We start from the raw sequence: 23,767 nt of genomic DNA on the forward strand, positions 1-23,767 counted from the left end.
GAGCATTGGAATGTCTCCCTGGGGAGAAACTGGTAGCTTACGGTAACTATGGTGTCTGGCCATTTTTTCCCCAAAGCTGATGACAATAATTATATTGTTGATCATATGGCTCTCAGGTGAAGTAGAACTGATGCCAGATTTCACTGAATTTGTTCAGTGAACAAACCATAGACAAACCAATGAAATAAATACAGCAGTGTTTCTCAAAGTATGTAGACTTTGAGATTAATAAACTGGAGATTAAACAAATTAAGTAGATGTAGGATAGAGTTTTATATATATATGTGTGTATGTGTGTGTGTATGTGTGTGTGTGTGTATATATATGTACACATGCACATATATGTTTAGTGTATATATATATTTTTATAAAATATAAATAAAGTTTTATATATATATAAAATATAGTGTTGTAGAGCTCATATAATCCCAATAATTAAGTCCGTAAACCATTTTTTAAAACTATCATTGAATTTATTTTCCTAACTCCTCTCTCAGCTGTCCATCCACTTATGGCTTTCCATGGCTTCATCTTACAGGATACTTAACTGTGAGCTTTTTCTCTCAAAGACCGTAGCTGAGAACTTTGTTTACCCTATGGTACTAGGGACTCAAAAATCCCAGAAATTATTACAAAGGCAGAACTGAGAAGTCAAACCAAAGCAATGATATTGAGGACCTTATTCTTGGGATCCAAACCACCTAGGATCATATTTAACTTCTGAAACTCAGTTGATGTGTGACATTGACCAAGATGTGTCAAACCTCACTTTAGTCAAATGTCAGTGCTTCTCAGAATAGTTTAGGGAATTAATAGAGTTAATGTGTACAAGATGTAGACTAAACACTTTTATTTACAGCAAAACAGGGCTTTAATTAATTTAATTAGCATATTTAATGAATTAACATTTCATTCACATTTAATTTCCTATAATTAAACTAAAATTTGTTTCTGAATTTGTGTGATTGAGTAGAAACCAATTGGTTTGGCTTTTGATTTGTATAAGAGACTGTATGATAGGCTGTCTGAGGACTTTCCAGTGGAACTAAATTCTGGGAACTTTACATAGAGAGGACCGTTAAGTCCATTGTGTCCTGTCCATTCTAAGCTGTTTAACCTCTCAATATTACAGATCATCTAATGCCTGCACTCAGTTTGAAAGTGCTTACAGGGGATAGTGCTGGAAGTTATATTACAGCTGATTTTCTATAAATATATTTAATGTAATAGTTTACTTTAGAAATGACTAGGTGAGTGAGGACATTTGGAACTTATGCTTTTGTTTTTTTATATGTTTATATATGCTAAGTATACATATAAGTGTATATACATATGCTTATATATAAAGCAAAATTGTGCCTGAACACTTAGCCTTAGTCAAAGCCATATCCAAATAATTCAGATGTTTTAGCAATAATCCATTTGTTTTGAAGAGTATAAACCTAATGTTACAAGTGCAAAATCAGTAATTCTGTTTCTGTCTGCTTCTTTACAAAGTAAATTTTTCTTGAGAAAAGCACCATGCCATAAAGGTCATGTAATTCCAATAATTAATTAAATCCATGAAACTAGGCACAGTGAATTTAGAAATGTTACAGAGTAAGACCTTAAAACATAAACAGATGTAACTGTTGAAACTAACACATGAGGATATTTTCATGTGGTGCCCACTGACCCTGGTTGTCACGGACACTGCTGGCTGCATCAGCAAAGCCATCCCCTTCCTTCATCTTTGCTGACAGAACTAAAACTTTGTTCAAGCTTCTGTCCTTCCATGTGCTCTGTCTTGGCGAAGGCTGGCCCATCCTTAGGTTCACAGGACAAATACTAATTACTCTAAGAAATGTCAGTAGAAGCATCTAAGACATGAGCTCTGGATGTATGTGAATGGAGAGATGATTGATGCCTAAGCTGCTGTAGCCAACCTGCGGTGAAGGCTTCCATCTGTGGTGGCTCTTTGATGTGATGCTGAGCTATGAATTAATCAACTCAGCAACGATATTAAGCTACTTAATATTAGAAATAGTAAATATCTTTATTAAAAAGATAATTTATTATCCTGTTCATACTTTCTACTAGAAATCAGTACTCCTTGGTTTTAATACGTAGGGTTTATTCAATTGGATAATTACTGAAATGAAATATTAGGTACTATCATGAAAACACCAGTAACATATATGGCAATCCCTAATCCACGTTAGTATGAAGTTTAAGTGTTTTTAAAACATGCCAATACCTACCAGACACAATAGTGTGATTTTACATATATTTAGTTAAAGAATGTGTCTTACTTAATGCTGCAGGGCAACAAAAAATTTCTTCAGTCTTAAAGGTCAGATTTTGATAAATCAAGTGCTACTATTAAAAAATTGTATTTTATGATTTGGCTTATGCTCAGTGTAAATCATCTGAAAACTAGCATTTGTTTCTACCTTTACCCAATTATTTTCTGTTTCAGAGGATCATTTTTATTTCATAGTGCTGGACAGGGATATTTAATTTGAAAGAAAAAAGAAAAACTATGAGAATTAGTTTAGTTGGCATGATGGTAGAAAATATGAAAACTCATCATAACCAAACAGTTCATCATATGTTGGACAAAATAATGGAGATCCCAAAGATGTCCATGTTTTAACCTCCAGAACTTATGTTAGGTTACATAACAAAAGAGAATTAAAATAGCAGATGGAGTTAAGAGTATAAACAGCTCACCTTAAATAGAAACATTGTCCTGGATGATCTGGTTGAATCTATTGTGATCACAAGGGTCCTGTTAAGTGGAAGAAGAGGAGGACCATGGGGATGGCAGTGTGAAAAGGACTGGCTTTGAAGATGGAGGAAAGGGGCCTTGAGTCCAGGAAAGCAGGCAGCTTCTAGAAACTGGAAAAAGCAAGGAAATGGGTTCTCTCTAAACACCTAGAAATATCGTCTTGCCAACATGCTGATTGTAGCCCAGTTGAGACCAGTGCTGCTTCTGACCTCCAGCACTGTAAGATAATAAATTTATATTGCTTATGCCACTAAGTTTGTGGTAATTGATTTGTGACTATGACTCAGTCATATCTGCACATATTTGGTGAAAATTGTTATAGTAGTAGTAACTATGATGTTGATAAAGTACCTTCTCAAAATTTATCATGTGTAACATTTCAGTCAATGCAATGTTGAGACTATACACCAAAACATGAAGCTGTTTTATGGAAAACTTGAAAAAAATATCTTTGACACTACTAATTAAAAAAAAAGGCAAGGAGGAGATAAATTCTATGATGACAACATGCAATTCATTTTAATAGTTTGTAATTTATAATTCCTTTGTAATATTGTTCTTATAAAGATGTATATCTTCCACATTGTCTGGAAGCCACAAATATTCAGATTATTTTTATTTGTATAGAAAAATACATATATTTAATTTGTAAATATTTTCTTTTTAAAAGAATGTATATAATATAGTTTTCAACAGATTTGATATCTCAATAAAGAAAATATTGCTTATATTATTATCAAACTATTTTAATACTCACTTTACTAAAATACTCATAATATTGTAGTATAGTAGTGGCTGATAGCCATTTTCTGAGTTATAATACTACAACACTCTTTCAGTAATCAATTAAATAGGCCTATTAACATGAATATTTTCCAAAAGTATTCACTATGTAATTAGTCTTCAGGTCATGTAGAAAATAAGTCATTCAATATCTGTGACTTTAAGCATGAAAACATTGATAATATGATATTTACAGCTATAAATCACATGAGTAATTTTAGAAGACTTGAGAATGCCAAACATATTAAAAATGTAACTTCTTTAATTTTGAAAATAACCTTTGAATTCCATTTACAAAATTGAAAATACTGACCCCCTGTAATAGTAAGTTAATCACTATACATTAATCTGTTCTGTGAGTTGATGGAGGTAACCTTAAACATATAAAATCTCTATTAGTTTGAAATTCCAAACCTGTCAAATATTTTAGAAGTTTCAGCATTCTTGACTTTAAGCAATGTAAGGGCAGTTTCTTGAAAATTAGCAATATATGTAAGGCATTACCACCCTAAATATTTATTTGTTTTGTAGTTATATTTGTAGAATACCATAGTGTTTTACAAACAGAAAAGTGCAGATGTGAGGTAAATTGACAGTCATATTTGTGATTGGGAAACCCAGTCAATGACCACTGGCATTCTTTTCTCTGAGAAGCTATAGGAATTAATCATCTACTTGATGAGTGGTAAGTTATAATATGGCATTTGGAAATGGCTTAAGAAAACTATGTCTTTCACTCTTTCTTAACATATAATTGTTAAAATCATTCTTTAGTTTCTAAAATCATTCTTTAATTCTTAAAGTCATTCTTAACACTTATTCTTCTGTCAGCCCTTTGGAACCCTGATAAATATTTTCTGTTTATTGAGTTTTTATTCAAATTGCATTAAAAATATTGCTTTGTTGATACCTCATTAGTTCTTAAGTTTGGTAAATGAAAACATTTTTATATGTCAGAAATTAAATATTTATAATCTTATTTTATTTCTATTTTAATTTCATTGTTGGATGTTAATCAATAGTAACATGCCTTTGTAAATTCTGGATTCTCCAAGTACTGGTTTGACTATTTGTAAACATCATCTTTATTTGTATGGTCTATTTGACATACACAACCCTTCCTTTTAAATCACAATCTTGAAAACAAACTCAAAATGTCTAAATATTAATTGAAGGAGGAAATCATCCAATGAGCTAATTGGTAGCTTGGATTTCTATTACAAAAATAACTGGGTCCTTTCTGGGAAAATTATGTTTGACTAAGATCGAAATATTGATTATTATAGCTCATTCCCTATCTTGTGGAAATAGGAAATTGCATATTAAGGGCTATGATTTATCTTAAATGAGAAAGAGACCAAATATTTTGTTTCTGACAGAAAAATTTCAATGGAAATAAGACGTTTCTTTGAACATTTGTCCATACCCAATATTCTATTTCGGATATGTTTTACTCTGTTAAATGACATTCACAGCAAGATTTCCAACATTTTACTAGTAAGTGAAAGAACTGACTTTCTATAAATATTTAAAGCAAAATTTTGTGAAATCAACAAGACTGTGAGGATACATGTTACTTGAAGAACAAATGGAAAGGCAGAATCAAGCAACATAATGACAATTAAATCTACTTCTGTTTTAAAATCTTGTTTATCCATTTATTTGTTCATTGATGGACACATTCTCAGAGTAGAAGAACTTGTTCCTTGGATTTTCTGGAATTGCAAATCTTAAAATGTAAATTTTCTTGATATGTACTAAAATTTCATCTTCTGCTGTTTCTTAGTGTTTATATTCTGCCATGGTATTAAAACAGAACTCAGATCTGTATCAAATCACTTATTTTCCAAAGTGATACAATTACTAAATTTTGTTTTTATTTTCTGAAGAAAACATACAAGCAAAATAAGCCCCAAACAAACTTGAAAGTTATAGCTGTTTTATATAGCTTTATGTATGTGTGTGTGTTTCATGTATATACATCTCTATCCTCTCTCTCTCATATATGAAATAAATATGTATACATATATGTATGTGTGTGTGTGCATGTATAAAAGGTCTTGTATGGAAAACTGACTTTGACCATGTAATACTGATAATTTATTTTTATTATAGATAAATTGCATTTTATAAATACTTAATATCAAAAATATTGGCATATTTTGGATAGTAGTGGTACTTTTTAACTAAAAAGCATCATGTGCAAATAGAGATAGCATATTGAAAAACAGAAGGCCAACAAATAAAAGCAGATAAAATAATACCACCAGAAAATTGGCATTAACTAAAATCCTACTTTTAAAACACACTATGTTTAGAGGTGGAGCCAACATGGCAACGTGAGTAGGACAGTGGGAATCTCCTCCCAAAAACATATATATTTTTGAAAATACAACAGCCAGACTACATCCACTCATGCGAGAGCCCAGCGCTTGGGGAAAGGGGTAAGATACAAGCCCCGGCACAGCAGAACCCGAGCACACCTTCCCCCAGCTCCCAGTGGGAGGGAGAGAGAGCCCAGGACTGCTAAACACCCAGCCCCAGCCACCCGCACCAGAGCGCAGACACAGTGCATGCATGGAAGGCTGGAAACTAGTGAAACAGGGCAGCAAGACCTCTGAGCGGGTGCTGAAGCTGATGCCCCTGTGACAAAGAAAAGCCAGTGAGTGCTCTTTGAAAGTCTTAAAGGGACAGGGACATAACAGCTGAACAGAAACAACAAAGGTCACAGCCCAGTGGCTGAAAATTACAGGGAAAACCGGGCGCACTAACCCCCCGGGCAACAGCTCTGAGACCCCTCATGGAGGTAAACAACCAAACAACCCCCCCCAACCCGTCCATTACCCCTCCGGGCTCTGTGAAAGCAGAGAAGCAACCTAAGGCAAGTCCCGCCCTCAGAGAGGGAGTTTTCTCCATATCGTCTGGGCAAGATATGAAGACCCAGTCTACATGCAATTACCAAACAAAAGCCACTAGGGGTCGCAGTTGTCCCAGTAAGGAAAGGCCAGTAGCAAGTGAAAAGTTTGGCCCACCCAGCTGACAGTCAATAGCACCTGTCACCATGAAAAGGCAAAAAAATATGATCCAGACAAGACTAACCCAGACAGCCTCGGCAGCTGCCACATCTTCCCCTGAGAAGGAACCTGGGGAGATAGATTTAACCAGTCTTCCTGAAAAAGAATTCAAAACAAAAGTCATAACCATGCTGATGGACTTGCAGGGAAATATGCAAGAACTAAGGAAGGAGAATACAGAAATAAAACAAGCTCTGGAAGGACTTCAAAACAGAATGGATGAGATGCAAGAGACCATTAATGGACTAGAAAACAGAGAACAGGAATGCAGAGAAGCTGATGCAGAGAGATAAAAGGATCTCCAGGAATGAAAGAATTCTAAGAGACCTGAGTGACCAATAGAAAAGGAACAATATACGCATTATAGGGGTACCAGAAGAAGAAGAGAGAGATAAAAGGGATAGAAAGTGTCTTTGAAGAAATGATTGGTGAAAACTTCCCCAAAATAGGGGAAGAAATGGCCTCTCAGACCACAGAGGTACACAGAACTCCCATGACAAGGGATCCAAGGAGGGCAACACCAAGACACATAATAATTAAAATGGCAAAGATCAAAGACAAGGACAAAGTATTAAAGGCAACCAGAGAGAAAAAAAAAAGGTTACCTACAAAGGAAAACCCATCAGGCTGTCATCAGGCTTCTCAACAGAAAACCTATAGGCCAGAAGAGAATGCCATGATATGCTTAATGCAATGAAACAGAAGGGCCTCAAACCAAGACTACTGTATCCAGCACGAATATTTAAATATGAAGGAGGGATTAAACAATTCCCAGACAAGCAAAAGTTGAGGGAATTTTCCTCCCACAAACCACCTCTACAGGGAATCCTACAGAGACTGCTCTAGATGGAAGCACTCCTAAAAAGAGCACAGAACAGAACACCCAACATATGAAGAAGGGAGGAGGAGGAATAAGAAGGGAGAGAAATAAAGAATCATCAGACTGCGTTTATAATAGCTCAACAAGCAAGTTAAATTAGACAGTAAGATAGTAAAGAAGCTAACCTTGAACCTTTGGTAACCACAAACTTAAAGCTACAATGGCAATAAGTTCATACCTCTCAATAATCACCCTCAATGTAAATGGACTGAATGTACCAATCAAAAGACACAGAGTAATAGAATGGATAAAAAAGCAAGATCAATCCATATGCTGCTTACAAGAGACTCACCTCAAACCCAAAGACATGCACAGACTTAAAGTCAAGGGATTGAAAAAGATATTTCAGGCAAACATCAGAGAGAAGAAAGCAGGTGTTGCCATTCTGGTATCAGACAAAAGAGACTTAAAAATAAAGAAAGTAACAAAAGACAAAGAAGGACATTACATAATGATAAAGGGCTCAGTCCAACAAGAGGATATAACCATTATAAATATATATGCACCCAATACAGGAGCACCAACATACCTGAAACAAATACTAACAGAAATAAAGGAGGAAATAGAATGCAATGTATTCATTTTAGGAGACTTCAACACACCACTCACTCCAAAGGACAGATCCACCAGACAGAAAATAAGTAAGGACTTAGAGGCACTGAACAACACACTAGAACACATGGACCTAATAGACATCTACAGTACTCTACACCCAAAAGCAACAGGATACACATTCTTCTCAAGTGCACATGGAACATTCTCCAGAATAGACCACATACTAGGCCACAAAAAGAGCCTCAGTAAATTCCAAAAGATAAAAATCCTACCAACCACTTTTCAGACGACAAAGGCCTAAAACTAGAAATAAACTGTACAAAGAAAGCAAAAAGGCTCACAAACACATGGAGGCTTAACAACACGCTCCTAAATAATCAATGGATCAATGACCAAATCAAAATGGAGATGCAGCAATATATGGAAACAAACGACAACAACACTAAGCCCCAACTTCTGTGGGACACAGCAAAAGCAGTCTTAAGAGGAAAGTATATAGCAATCCAGGCATATTTAAAGAAGGAAGAACAATCCCAAATAAATGGGCTAATGTCACAATTATTGAAACTGGAAAAAGAAAACAAATGAGGCCTAAGGTCAGCAGAAGGAGGGACATAATAAAGATCAGAGAAGAAATAAATAAAATTGAGAAGAATAAAACAATTGAAAAAATCAATGAAACCAAGAGCTGCTTCTTTGAGAAAATAAACAAAATAGATAAGCCTCTAGCCAGACTTATTAAGAGGAAAAGAGAGTCAACACACATCAACAGAATCAGAAACGAGAAAGGAACAATCACGACACACCCCACAGAAATACAAAAAATTATTAGAGTACTATGAAAACCCAGATGCTAACAAGCTGGGAAACCTAGGAGAAATGGACAACTTCCTAGAAAAATATAACCTTCCAAGACTGACCCAGATAGAAACAGAAAATCTAAACAGACCAATTACCAGCAACGAAATTGAAGCGGTAATCAAAAAACTACCAAAGAACAAATCCCCGGGCCAGATGGATTCACCTCAGAATTTTATCAGACATACTGGGAAGACATACTACCCATTCTCCTTAAAGTTTTCCAAAATATAGAAGAGGAGGGAATACTCCCAAACTCATTCTATGAAGCTAACATCACACTAATACCAAAACCAGGCAAAGACCCCACCAAAAAAGAAAACTACAGACCAATATCCCTGATGAAAGTAGATGCCAAAATACTCAACAAAATATTAGCAAACCAAATTCAAAAATACATCAAAAGGATCATAGACCATGAACGAGTGGGATTCATCCCAGGGATGCAAGAATGGCACAACATTCGAAAGTCTAACAACATCATCCACCACATCAACAAAAAGAAAGACAAAAACCACATGATCATCTCCATAGATGCTGAAAAAGCATTTGACAAAGTTCAACATCCATTCATAAAAAAAACTCTCAGAAAAATGGGAATAGAGGGCAAGAACCTCTACATAATAAAGGCCATCTATGATAAACCCGCAGCCAACATTATATTGAACAGCGAGAAGCTGAAAGCTTTTCCTCTGAGATCGGGAACTAGACAGGGATGCCCACTCTCCCCACTGTTATTTAACATAGTACTGGAGGTCCTAGCCACGGCAATCTGACAAAACAAAGAAATACAAGGAATCCAGATTGGTAAAGAAGAAGTTAAACTGTCACTATTTGCAGATGACATGGAACTATACATAAAAAACCCTAAAGACTCCACCCCAAAACTACTAGAACTGATATCAGAATACAGCAAAGTTGCAGGATACAAAATCAACACACAGAAATCTGTGGCTTTCCTATACACTAACAATGAACCAACAGAAAGAGAAATCAGGAAAACAACTCCATTCACAATTGCATCAAAAAGAATAAAATACCTAGGAATAAACCTAACCAAAGAAGTGAAAGACCTATACCCTGAAAACTACAAGTCACTCTTAAGACAAATTGAAGGGGACACTAACAGATGGAAACTCATCCCATGCTCATGGCTAGGAAGAAATAATATAATCAAAATGGCCATCTTGCCCAAAGCAATATACAGATTTGATGCACCTATAAAACTACCAGCAGCATTCTTCAATGAACTGGAACAAATAATTCAAAAATTCATATCGAATCACCAAAGACCCCGAATAGCCAAAGCAATCCTGAGAAAGAAGAATAAAGTAGGGGGGATCTCACTCCCCAACTTCAAGCTCTACTATAAAGCCACAGTAATCAAGACAATTTGATACTGGCACAAGAACAGAGCCACAGACCAATGGAACAGACTAGAGAATCCAGACATTAACCCAGACATATATGGTCAATTAATATTTGATAAAGGAGCTATGGACATACAATGGCAAAATGACAGTCTTTTCAACAGATGGTGCTGGCAAAATTGGACAGCTACATGCAAGGGAATGGAACTGGACCATTGCCTAACCCCATATACAAAAGTAAACTCAAAATGGATCAAAGATCTGAATGTAAGTCATGAAACCATTAAACTCTTGGAAAAAAACATAGGCAAAAACCTCTTAGACATAAACATGAGTGACCTCTTCTTGAACATATCTCCCTGGGCAAGGAAAACAACAGCAAAAATGAACAAGTGGGACTATATTAATCTGAAAAGCTTCTGTACAGCAAAAGACACCATCAATAGAACAAAAAGGAACCCTACAGTATGGGAGAATATATTTGAAAATGACACATCCGATAAAGGCTTGATGTCCAGAATATATAAAGAGCTCACATGCCTCAACAAACAAAAAACAAATAACCCAATTAAAAAATGGGCAGAGGAACTGAACAGACAGTTCTCTAAAAAAGATATACAGATGGCCAACAGACACATGAAAAGATGCTCCACATCGCTAATTATCAGAGAAATGCAAATTAAAACTACAATGAGGTATCACCTCACACCAGTAAGGATGGCTGCCATCCAAAAGACAAATAACAACAAATGTCGGCGAGGCTGTGGAGAAAGGGGAACCCTCCTACACTGCTGGTGGGAATGTAAATTAGTTCAACCATTGTGGAAAGCAGTATGGAGGTACATCAAAATGCTCAAAACAGACTTACCATTTGACCCAGGAATTCCACTCCTAGGAATTTACCCTAAGAATGCAGCAAATAAGTTTGAGAAAGACAGATGCACCCCTATGTTTATCGCAGCACTATTTACAATAGCCAAGAATTGGAAGCAACCTAAATGTCTATCGATAGATGAATGGATAAAGAAGATGTGGTACATATACACAATGGAATACTACTCAGCCGTAAGAAAAGGGCAAATCCTACCATTTGCAGCAACATGGATGGAGCTGGAGGGTATTATGCTCAGTGAAACAAGCCAAGCGGAGAAAGAGAAATACCAAATGATTTCACTCATCTGTGGAGTATAAGAACAAAGGAAAAACTGAAGGAACAAAACAGCAGCAGAATCACAGAACTCAAGAATGGACTAACAGGTACCAAAGGGAAAGGTACTTGGGAGGACGGGTGGGTAGGGAGGGGTGAGGGGGGTGTAGCAGAATGGGGGTATTAAGATTAGCATGCATGGGGGGGTGGGAGAAAGGGGAGGGCTGTACAACACAGAGAAGAGAAGTAGTGACTCTACAACACTTTGCTATGCTGATGGACAGTGACTGTAAAGGGGTTTATAGTGGTGACCTGGTATAGGGGAGAGCCTAGTAAACATAATATTCATCATATAAGTGTAGATTAAAGATATAAAAAAAAAAAGCAGTTCCTGTGTGGTGACCTCCAATGAGTTCCACACAATGGTATAAAGAGCATATAAAAGTGTAGGCAAAGGGTTTGTTTGTGCTTATACAGAGGATCAAAGCCTAATTTGGCTACCCGAAAATGAACTAAGATATGATATGATAAAGAACTTCCAACATCAGCACTCTCTGGAAGACTCATGCCAGAAGATGATCATCAAAAAACCCCAACAAAGATCCACGCGCTGCTACAGGTGTAGATGCACTCATTCCACCAGTTCTTGGACTTGCCATGGGAATGAAGACGGAGATATCTAAGCTGGCCTGTGCATACAGTAAAACAACAAATTTGACTGGATCTGAACTGTTGGAACTCAACCAAGAATTAGGAGAAGTGCAAATTGTAGCACTCCAAAATCTTAAAACTACAGACTATTTACTGTGAAAAGAACATATGGGATGTGAACAGTCCCCAGGAATGGGTTGTTTTAATTTGTGTGATTTCTCTGAGTATTCAAGTTCAGTTGGACAATATCTACAATATCATAGATAAATTTTCACAAATGCCTAAGGTGCCTAACTGGTTTTCTTGGTTTCACTGGAGATTCCTGGTAATTATAATTATGCTTTCGTTATATAACTGTATTCCTATTATGTTTTTGTGTGTGTGCAATTTAATTAGTAGTTTAAAACCTATACATGCTGAAGTTACTCTACAAGAAGATATGTCAAAGAAATAATCAATCTGCCCATGTTTTCTTCTGCCTGCTACTTCTATACCTTTTCTTCCTCCTTCCTAATTACAACCCCTAAATAGAATTCATGCCTCAAATTGAATTTACCATGTATCACAATTCTTCCAAGTGGTATAGATACCTCAAGACAGATGCTGGGCATAGAAGTCACAGGGCATAAATATGCAAAGAAGTAAAAAGCTAACCTTTTCAAACAATAAGGCTTCTCTCTCACTTACCAACTTTACATTTCCCTGTATGGCCCCGGAAGATGACTGGCTAGCCAGAGATGGGTAAGATTCCTCAAGGGAGGCACAACCTAAGACAGGCACAGTCACAAGGGGACCAACAGGTGAGAAATTGGGGATCAACCGTGGTGAAGCTTAGAACCTCACCCCTCCTGTTTTGAGAGAAATCTTCTTCATCCATGGATGTTTTATTGCCCTTGTCTAGCTCGGATTAGCACATAGTCTACAGGCACACACCTGATCATCTACAATTGCTCTCTTACAACACTAAACTATGTTCTCTACCTTTATCTTGCATCTACCTACCACTTCAGCATTTTATTAAAAATAAAAATAATAATAATAATAAAGTGAGAAATGTGGGATCCACATATAAATCAGGTATAAAAATCAAATGAATATTCATATTTGACCTGATTGTTTATAGTTCATAATGCGTGATCAAAACCCAAAGTTTCTGTGATGAATTCCCTTGTACTGTTCACCATGTAACTTATTCACTATGTAAGAATTTGTTCTCCATTGTAAGAACTTGTTTGTTATGCTTCAGAAGATTGGAGACTGACGGAAATTAGGCTTGGGGTGGATTAATGATTTATACATTGAGCATTGAGTCCCCTATACAGAATTTTATTGTTGTTAACAACGATTTGATAAATAAATAGGAGAGATGCCCTCACCAAAAAAAAAAAAAAAAAAGTACACACTTCCAATTCTAAAATAAATAAGTAACCAGGATGTAATGTATGGCATAAGGAATATAGTCAAAATATTGTAACAACTTGGTGTGGTGATAGCTGGTACCTAGAATTATCATGTATATAAATCTTAAATCACTGTGTTGTACACCTGAAACTAATGTAATACTGTGTGTCATCTACGCTTCAATAAAAAATAATTATCTAAAAAAAAACAAACACAATATGTTTAGATAACACATGGTTATTTATCTAACAAATCACCAACAAGTGTTCATCGTTGTTACGTGTGTGAGCCAATGACCACTCTGTGCATTGGCCCCTAGGTTATTTTTTCACTGCTGTCCAAGACTCATTAGCTCAAAAGCCCACCATGGAGAAACTCCAATTTTTATACATCCAATTTATTTTGAAAATAGCCCAAACAAACAATGTTCAGACACAGACCCGGTCTGCTTTTAGCATAATGGGAAACTTCACCCAGCATCTGTGACCTGTTGATAAAATACGACTGTGCAGTTCCAAGGCTCTGAGCTGCATCTGCGGTTTGGGGCTCTCAGATGCAGGGACAGCCCAGTGGCATGCCCAGCAGTGCATGTGTGTTGCTGCCTTCTTGTCAGGTTTTCCTAGACTAGCCCTCAAATTCCTGGAACCCCTACACTTGTCTACAACATGTTACCAACATATTTGTCAGATCTGCTCTTTCATTAACCCACTGTCAGTGTCAAAAACCAGGTATCCATCATTTTTCACTAGGGCTGTTTTTATGAACTCTTTTCCCATTCCCCAGACATGATACAATCTTTTAGTAGTAAACTTTTCTCTGAAACACTCTGATGCTGACACTTTTTTACTTACTGGGTGTCTCTGTATTGACTGTGGAAAACTCTATAAGGCCCCTTTCATACTCTGCCTTCCTATTAATTTAACAGCCTCTTCTATAGCCTCTCTTTTTCAGCTTTGAATCCCCAGTATGTAATGCTATACCTAAAACAGATTTTTAAATGAATTCTTGGTATAAGTATGAATAAGTATGGTTGTGAATAAAAACCTCATATGTTTTAGGCTTGATGTCTGGGTGACACGTACGTGTGAGAGACTGAAATGAGGCTTTTTTCTAAGAACATTCTCCCTACAAATGTTAGAGTAGGTATTCCTCTGCTATTATGAAAATCACCTGTTCTCTTTTAGAGATTTCATTATTTATGCAATCAAGCATAAACAGAGAATGAAGAACTACCTGAGACAGCAAGGGCTTCTTTTCCATTAGGGGATCAGGAATGTGACATTTCATTGTATTAAATAAATAAAATAATGCTATTAAATAAAAGTGAATTAGATAAAAATACTTCTAACTAGATAAAAATGACTTTAATATATGCTGGAAGGAAGGGAAAAAGGGAATGGATAAGAGGGAGAAAATGAGACTGAGTTTCCTGGTGTGCCATGAGTAATTCACCCTTACAAAATGGAAGTCAAATATCTAAATGCATCTGGTGATTCTTGAGCGGCAAGGAGATTTATATAAGGTCAAGAGAGCCCCAAAGATAAATCTCTCTTAGAGAGAGGCTTGGGAAACAGAAAATATTTCACATCATGAAGAAGGCAGCGAGGGGACAAGGAGAAGAAGGGTTTGTGAACAGTGGCTAGGTCAGTGCTGTTTGGATTTATATATTCAAGAGTGTGTATACACATACGTCCGTATGTAATATGCATACCATTTTTATTCATGGAAATTATAGTGATGCTAATTATAGAAGGTTATGTGGTTTGGAATGGGAGAGAATATGATCAACCCCCAGGAATAGCATAACATATATTCCCAGTTAAAATACCAGACACAAAGCAGAATAACCATAAAAATCCATAGTCTGGATCACCTTGGAAAAATTTTTAAATTTAAAATGCAGTTTAAAAAAAAATGCTTGTATGTGTTTTGGTGGAAGAATTTTTAAAATAAATACAACCTAAGAAGTAAAACCATAAAAAATTAGTTGCCTATAAAATAATAAAGCCCATGAAGTTTGACCCTGTAGAATATCATAATTTTCTAAAATATGATGGTTTAGGTAAGCCCAGAGGAGCTGCTAAGGTCAGCATGTTAAAATCACTCTGGCCGAAAAGTTTCAAATTGAACCCTGGTTCTTAGCACATAACCCTCTATTTTTCCTTGATGACACTGAGCAGACAACGTGTAAAAGGCTGAGAACACTTCACCTCTGAACTTCCTCCTGGTGGTCTGTGGTGCGGGTCTGTGTGACAGCACTCGGCTCTCACCTTTCATTTGGCACGTGGGGATACTGGCATCATCCAGCTTACCCCAGTTATTTCCCCTTTTTGTCCTTTCTTTTCTCTGCAGTTCTTGATCTTTGACCTTTGTACTCAGACATGTTTCACTACTCTCTACTCAACATGATAACCATATTTACCTGCTGGTCTCAGTTTTTGTCCATTTTTGGATCACTGCTGAGTAATTTATACACCTCTCTTTCACTTAAAGACTTTAGTCCATTCCTCAAAATTCTAATGCAGAATGAAAAGGCCTTTAGTGAAAGGAAAAGCTCATTAATTTTAAAGGGAAAAATGTGTTGGTTTCTATGACAGTCCTATGATACCCAAAATGTTCACAATTATTCACTGTATTATACAAATAAGTAAGATGCACTAATTTAAAAGTAAATAGAGATTTGCATGTGAAGATAAATATAATGAACAATTTAATGTTTAGGCAAAGTGGGGAAAAGACTTAAAGAGTTCATAGAAGAGAGGGTGAGTTTCATTCTGTGGAAGATGTGATGAATTTTCAGACATTCCACATCAGAATCACCAAGCTTTATAGTTTTCTTTTTGTTGAAATCTTGACCCTTCAGCAAGAATTTTGATGCAGAAAGTTTTGGGATAACTATAGATAAGGTAGATTCTTTGGGTCAAAAAAATGCAAAGTGGGTTTTGTCTTCTCTAAGGTTAAATTAATACATTTCCTTGCAAGACTTTGCATAACAAAATACAATTTCATAGAAAGTGTAACTGATTTAGAACTTGTTTTTATCTGATTTCATTTTTAAAACAAGAGAGAGCACATATTCAGTACAACTAAGCCAAAAGATAGTTCAGTATGATTTATTTTCCATCTCTTACATTTTTCTTTTCCTCAAAGGATAAAGCTTTCTCATTCTATTTTAGTATTTATGACATATTTCTCTTAACATTGTGGGGCTTTTATTATCTTTTACATGGAGTGCCCTCACACATCAAATTATATAATGCAGGCAACAATTTTAGGGCAAAATAGTAAACACAAAATTACTCTCAAACACACAGAAATAGCACACATACACAACATACTGAAGAATTGAAAATATGGATTTTGTTCAACCTTCTCCCTTGTTATTCATGGATAAATGCTTTGTTTCATTCAAACATGATCAAATATTTGCATTTATATTTATATATAAAGTGTTTAAGAGTAATGTTGATGTAAATTAGGGTAACTTGTCTGTAGTTAAAGTGTTGAAGAGTTCACTTTTTTCAGCAAATTTGTATTATGTGGTTTTGAGTAAAACTGCAGTTTAAAAAATAATCCCTACTCTCTGAGAAATGCAGTAGGTTGTCAATAGCTATTTTTGACTAAAATTTCACTGAAGGCAAATCCATACTTCTCCTCTCATCTGGAATAAAAGACTGAAGTTCTTTAATTTTTTAAGAACCCCAAGTCTACTGGGATGTGTATGTGATCACTGGATACTTGATGACACAACTCACAAACCCTTCTCTTTTATGATAGTGTCATGTGGTTGCTTTCCTAGCTGTGCACGATGTAAGTAAGAGTTCCATTGTTATCTATTCTCCTATTGGATGAGTGCATTCATGGTTAGAAACAACTTGAGATTTCATATTCTTTAGTAGGAAGATTGCTGTAAAATTAATTTGCCATCTTTGAAGAAAGCTCTGTAGTTCTGAATGAAAGTAAGCCTGCATTAAGTAAGCAAGAAAAAAGTAGCTAATTAAAACTAATAAAGAGTTTGAAAAGTGGTAGAGGAATAAATAATATGACCTCCAGTTAATTTAGAAACCTGAAGCTAGTTGGTAGCTGATGAAGGTGAAGAAAAGCATCAAGTTTATATCTTCTGCAAAACTCTCACAGGTTCGTACCTTCTTTGTCCCTAGGTCCATATCACGGAAATGAGTCAAACGTACAGAAATATACTAAAATTTATTAATATAAATAATGCACTATTGTTAATAATTACAGTATTATATTATAAAATTATAATAATTATAATAATATAATCTTTTAAAATAACAAAAATAGTCTTCTATGTTTCATCTAGCTTTTTAATTGTTGCTCCTCTTAGCAACAATTAGATGGAATAGAAAAGTTTCCTATTCCATCTACATTATTTTAATTAATGGTATCATAGAAAAGTCAAGGAGATGAAGTTAGTCACTGTAGTACCACACATAAAGAGCTATCATCTCTCAGCTCCGGAATTAATGTTCTCAACTTTTTTCTCTCTCAGAGTACACACTTCCATTTTTATTTATCATTTATTTATTTTCTTTTTGATGTATCCAAGATACATTTATTATGATTCATTTTAATTTTTTATTTAAATTTTTTTGTATTGAGGTACACGCAATTAAATTGTACAAATATTAGTTTACAGCTCGATGAATTTTGACATGCGTATACACTCATGTAACATTGCCCACACCAAGATATCAAGCATCCTCACTGTATTTCCCCCCTCACCTATTTCAAAGAACACACTTTTAGTCTTTAGTCACAGATACCTCTAACTTTAGTGAAGCAGACACATTTCTTGGAGTTTTGAAAGCAGTGTCTTGTTAAGAGACATAAACTAGATTAACCCAGAATTAATCGGAATTTTAATTTTAACTGGTATTGCATTACAGTTAGTTTTTATGAATATACATTTGTTGCTTTCTGTGTCAGTTTCCAAAATCCTACCAAAATCCTTTGCATTATACATCTCTTGTGTTTTCGTTTTAAGCATGAGTTGTAATTTTGGCATTACTATAAAAGACTCTGTTTCTGTTTTTATTTTTTTTTAATTTTGTTTAATGGCATCTTTCTTCCATCAGAAATCCCTGCCATTTCAGATAAAGCATATATCTTCCCTATCCGACTGATTTTAAATATGCTGTCACTTAAATAGTTGATTGCCTCAGTTCTGTCATCTATGCATGACATTCAGAATTATTGCATACTTTGTTAGAAAATAAGAGTTGTCACAGGAATTTTAAAATGAAAATACATATGCAAAATTATTATTTTTTTGTGTGTGTGTGAGAAAGAACATGCTGTTAAATTACTCCCAAGAGGGATTTGATCTAGCCTAATTTCCACCTTACACGTGTGGTGGTTTTCATTGTTCTTTTCTACTCTTGAATGTATCCAAGCTCCAGATTTGTGTATCCCACTATCTCCTTGATGTATTCACTTTATAGCTATAGGGGAGATTTTCAAATTTTAATGTGATCTGGGCTCTCAACAGTGAGAGCAGACATCGCTGCAAACAACCACAATGTCAGACGACTGAACATCAGCCCTGTGGGCATCACAACCCCCCTGCACAAATGCAGGAGACAGAGCACCTGCCCTGCTCAGATCCATTCTGACAGCCTGGGGGCCTCTCCCCCACCTGGTGTCGGTGTTGACTGCTGATGGCTCACATGACTATCCCCTTCCTTGGAGAATTGCCATATGCTAATGGGAGCTCACAGTGTTGCTGGAAGGAATCCATTATTATTTCTGTTTCTATGGTACAAAGAATATTTTTCATATTGCCTGTTTCTTCTTGGTGGCTTTTGGTAGTTTCTGTCTTACAAGAGATCCATCCATTTCACCTAAATACCAAATGTGTAGGCCTTGAGTTATTTATACTATCCCTTTAATCTTTTAATGTCCATATGATTAGTAGTGATGACTTCTCTTTCATTTCTGATTTTGGTACTTTTTAAAATTATTTTCCTTGTTGGTCTGGTTAGAGTTTAACCAATTTTATTGATAGTTCAAAAAACCAGTTTTTCTTTTTTGTCATTTTCCTCTATCGATTCTGTTTTTTTAAGTATCAGAACAATTTTATTTTACTTAGTTTTATTGAGTTATAACTGACAAAAAGGTGTAATACATTGAAAGTAGCAATGTGATGATTTGAAATACAGATACATTGTGAAATGACTTCCACAATAAGCTAATTAACACATCCATCACCTCACATAGTGAACCTTCCTGCATGTGTGAGAATGCTTAAGATCTACTTTCTTAACAAATTTCAAACAGTCACCATGCTGTACATTAGATCCTAAAAACTTACCCATCTTTTGACTGAAAGGAGGCTTTGACCAGCCTCTGTCATTTCCCCCACCCTTCAGCCTCTTGCAACTACCATTATACTCTGTTTCTGTGAGTTAGACTGTTTCTTAGGTTCTACATGTAAATGACACCTATAGTATATATCTTCTTCTGTCTAGCTTATTTCTACATCCATGATGTTTATTCTTCCCTTTTTTCCTGCTCACTTTATGTTGAATTGTTCTTTATATAGTTTCATAAGATGGAAGCTTAGATTATAGCTCTACTTCATTCTTTTTATTCTTTATATGCAATTCCCTGCATCGCACAAATTTTGATAAGTTGCATTTTTATTTTAATTCAGTTCAATTTTTTTTAAATGCCATTGGAGACCATGTGTTTTGTAAATGTATTGTTTAATTTCCAAATATATGAGGTTTTCTCCCTAGCTATCTTTCTGTTACTGATTTCTAGAGTAATTGCATTGTGGCCTAAGAATATACTTCATATGATTTTAAAAAAATGTTAAGATGTATATTGTGGGCCAGAATATGATCAGTCTCCCTGAATTTCATGTATGCTGGAGAATAACATGTTTTATGTGGTTGTTGAATGATGGATAAGCATTGGTATGTCTGTGCATTTGATATTTTTTCTGCTTAATATTCTCAAACTTTTAGATGCATACTTTAACAAAATTTGGATTGTTCTTGGCCATTGCTACTTCAAATAGTTCTTCGTTCCATTCTCTCCCCCTCTTTTCCCCTTCTAATATTCCCTATATGCATGTTGGACCTTTTGACATTTTCCAAAATTTGAAGTCTCTTTTAATTCACTCTTTTTTTCCTTTTTCATTTCAATTTCAGATATTCATCTTTGACATATCGTCAAGCTCCTCACTGATTCTCTGCCCACTCGCGCCGTGTCTGCCCATGGGCACGTTGAGGACAGCCTTCATTTCAGGTACAGTGTCTTTGATTTTTAGCAATCTTCTGATTTTTCCCTAAAGCTTCAGTCTTTCTACATCTGTTTTGTATATGTTCTTGTATGTTGTTTGCTTTTTTCTTTAGACTACTTAACATATTAAACCACAGTTATTTAAATTCTCAGTCTGATTATTCTAACACCTGTGTCGTATCGGGGTCCGACTCTGAAGTTCACTCTGTGTCCTCATGCTCAGTTCCCCTTGTCCTTGTTATGCCTGGTAATTTTTTGTTGAAAGTGGGCGTGTTACACCAGCTAATCGAAACTGACTAAGCAGGACTCTGTGTGAGGATTCAGGAACTGGTTGGTGTTCAGCGTTGTAGGCATAGGGACCAGAGACTCCAAACTCCTGTAATATTCTACTGCGTTTCTTTTTTGTTTTTTTTTTACGCCTTTCATTTTGGTCCTTTCTAATATTGTTTCTAGAAAAGCATCTGTGTATTACAGCTCTTTTTACTATTAATCCACTGTTATTAAACTGGAGCCTTGTGGTATCGTAGTAAGGTGTGAGGGAAGTATAGTATTCTATAGCCATATAATTCTGTAATTATATATATTGTACATATGTAATTCTATACTTATAGTATTCTCTCTCAGACTGATTCACTATCAGTCTTTTATTGGGTTTGTGTCTCAGTATTAGGGACTCTGCAGGTCTTGAGGTACTTTCTTCACTCGTAGTGGTTTGTGTCACTTCTTTCCTACTCTTTTAGGTGGTTGCAGTATTCCTAATTTATTTTCTTAGTGTCTCACCCCTGCTAAATATGTTTGTGTTATTGTTCCTCCACACATACACTTAGAGGAGATGAGAAGGCTGTAAGAGGCTGGAGCAGGGAGACATTCCCTTCAGCCGTCTGGGATGAGGTTTCAGAAGTATGCTTTGCTGAATACGGTGAATTATTTTCCCCTGGACTACAAGTTTTTGCTATGGAGAAGGTTCTTGGCATGTTTCATAATTATTTTTCCTCTTTGCCTGCAGTTCCTGGAGGAAAAGCCCAGGAGAATCTGGGGGCTTCCCTAAAATTATGATCTGTACAAGTTTCTTACCTTCATGCTTGTCCACGTTCAGCCTCCATCAATTTGTTAAACTTACAATTTAAGTGTTCCTACCAGCTTATTGCTCCAGTGGCTTCCAATTCAGATAAGCCAGTTTCAGTCCTTGGATCTCTGATAGTATACCTGCCTCCCCAGATTTCAAGGTGACAGTCTGCCTTGCAAACTCATTCATTTGATGGGTGTAAGAATACTTATTGATTTCCAGTTTGTCCAACTGTTTCTTGTAATTATGGAGAGATGATTTCCCATATCTTTACATGTTGTTGCTGAAATTAGAAGTCTTGAGTTGTTTTTTCAAGCAGAACAGTTTTCTCTTTGGAAGACATGACCATTAAACAGAATCCTAGGGGGTCTGTGTTGATTCTCCAGTTGCGTGCTTCCATAACTTCCATATGCTAAATGCAGTTAGCATCATTCTGTATCCAGGATCACATACCCCAGGGAGTTGCAAAGCTAGTACCACAGCTTGGAGCTGTTGCACTGCTTTCCCTAGGATCTATTTGAAACTGGCAGTGTCTTTAGTCTATGAAATGAGCAAATCAAAGCTATATTCCCAAGTATAACTTGTGCTGCCTCCAAAATACAGAAAGTTTCACCAGACTCAGTACTTCATTATTATTTGTAGAGGTGCAGCATCTTAACGTTTATGTATAAGTGATGCATTAGCATGCCTTTGTAAACCGGAATCCTGAACACTTCATCAAATACAGGTCTTATACCCTCTCCTATACGTGTGTCTTACTTGCCCATTCATGTCTACTTAGTGTGATTAGTTCATTGTCATAAAGATGAACTAGCATGATGTTCTTTGGAAAGTCAGCTTGATTAAGATCCCTTTATATATATCATACTACTGCACCTAGTGGAACCATTAAATTAAGATACTCTTGAGTCCAGACACCAAAGATAGTCTTCTTTTCTTGCCATATCATGGCATCTTTCCTTTGCTCTGTCCTATTCTTGTGTACTGGGAAGAAAAATTGTATTAAAACAGAAGCTGTATGCCAGGTGTCTGAAGCCATACATACCTACTCTGATAAGTATGCAGTATCCAGGACTGCAGCTACAATTGAGGTATGTCCTGTTTATGTTTACCACTGTCCTCAACCGTAGAGCAGGATCCATCTGTTTCTGCAGGGTCCAGAGAGGGGTATGGTAAAAAGCTCTGTCACTGCATTTTTCAGATATTTGAAGGCGAACTAATTCCTGTGACATTACTTTTGATTTATGATTACTGGTGTGTGTGTAGTGGAGACACATGCAGCAATTTCATGGGTTTTCACTTGCTGTTTTGTAAGATAATAGCCCTTATTTAACAGGCTAGGGGATCGCTGTGAGCCTTCTTCCAGCTGCTAAGTATGTCTATTCCATCATACTTTAAAAAATGTAAGAACTGCAATTTAGTTCTATTAGTTTCTTATTGCTACTGTAACTTAATTTGTGGTTTAAAACAACAAAATTAGTGTCTTATATTTCTGGAGGTCAGAAATTGAAATTATGTCTTATAAGACCAAAATTAGGGTGTTGACATCAAGGTGAGTTTTTTCTGAGAATCTATGGGAAAATCTCTTTTCTTACCTTTCCAACTTCTAGATGCTTCCTTCATTCCTTTGCTAGTGGCCCATGTATCAGGTTTACCTCTACTTCATAGTGTCACATCTATTTCTTTAACTTTTACTCTCCTGCTTCATCTTTATCTTAAACGGACTTTTGCATCACATTGAGCCCCACTAACAGTCCAGAACAGTCTCGCTATCCAAACTCCTTAATTAACCACATCAGACAAATCCCTTCTGCCACACATGGTAATAAAGACACAGGTTCCAGAGATTAGGATGTGGGCTTGGGGAGAGAAATATCCTACGTACCACAGTAATCATTGGATCCATTGGGTTCACTGATTTGTGCCCAAATTCCACTTATCAC

General features: G+C 35.9%; 1 protein-coding gene across 1 annotated transcript in view; it reads left to right on the plus strand.

Annotated features, from left to right (window-relative positions):
• LOC140843479 (uncharacterized) overlaps positions 1–23,767 on the plus strand; it is a 620,032-nt gene that overhangs the window by 118,920 nt on the left and 477,345 nt on the right. Inside the window, exon 2 of the mRNA XM_073213295.1 lies at positions 20,668–20,764. Within this exon, the coding sequence (XP_073069396.1) occupies positions 20,668–20,681 (14 nt within the window). The 3' untranslated portion in view covers positions 20,682–20,764. The remainder of the gene's footprint in view (positions 1–20,667; positions 20,765–23,767) is intronic.

The sequence above is a fragment of the Manis javanica genome, chromosome 9 (genome assembly GCF_040802235.1).
Source record: "Manis javanica isolate MJ-LG chromosome 9, MJ_LKY, whole genome shotgun sequence".
Taxonomy (NCBI): domain Eukaryota; kingdom Metazoa; phylum Chordata; class Mammalia; order Pholidota; family Manidae; genus Manis; species Manis javanica.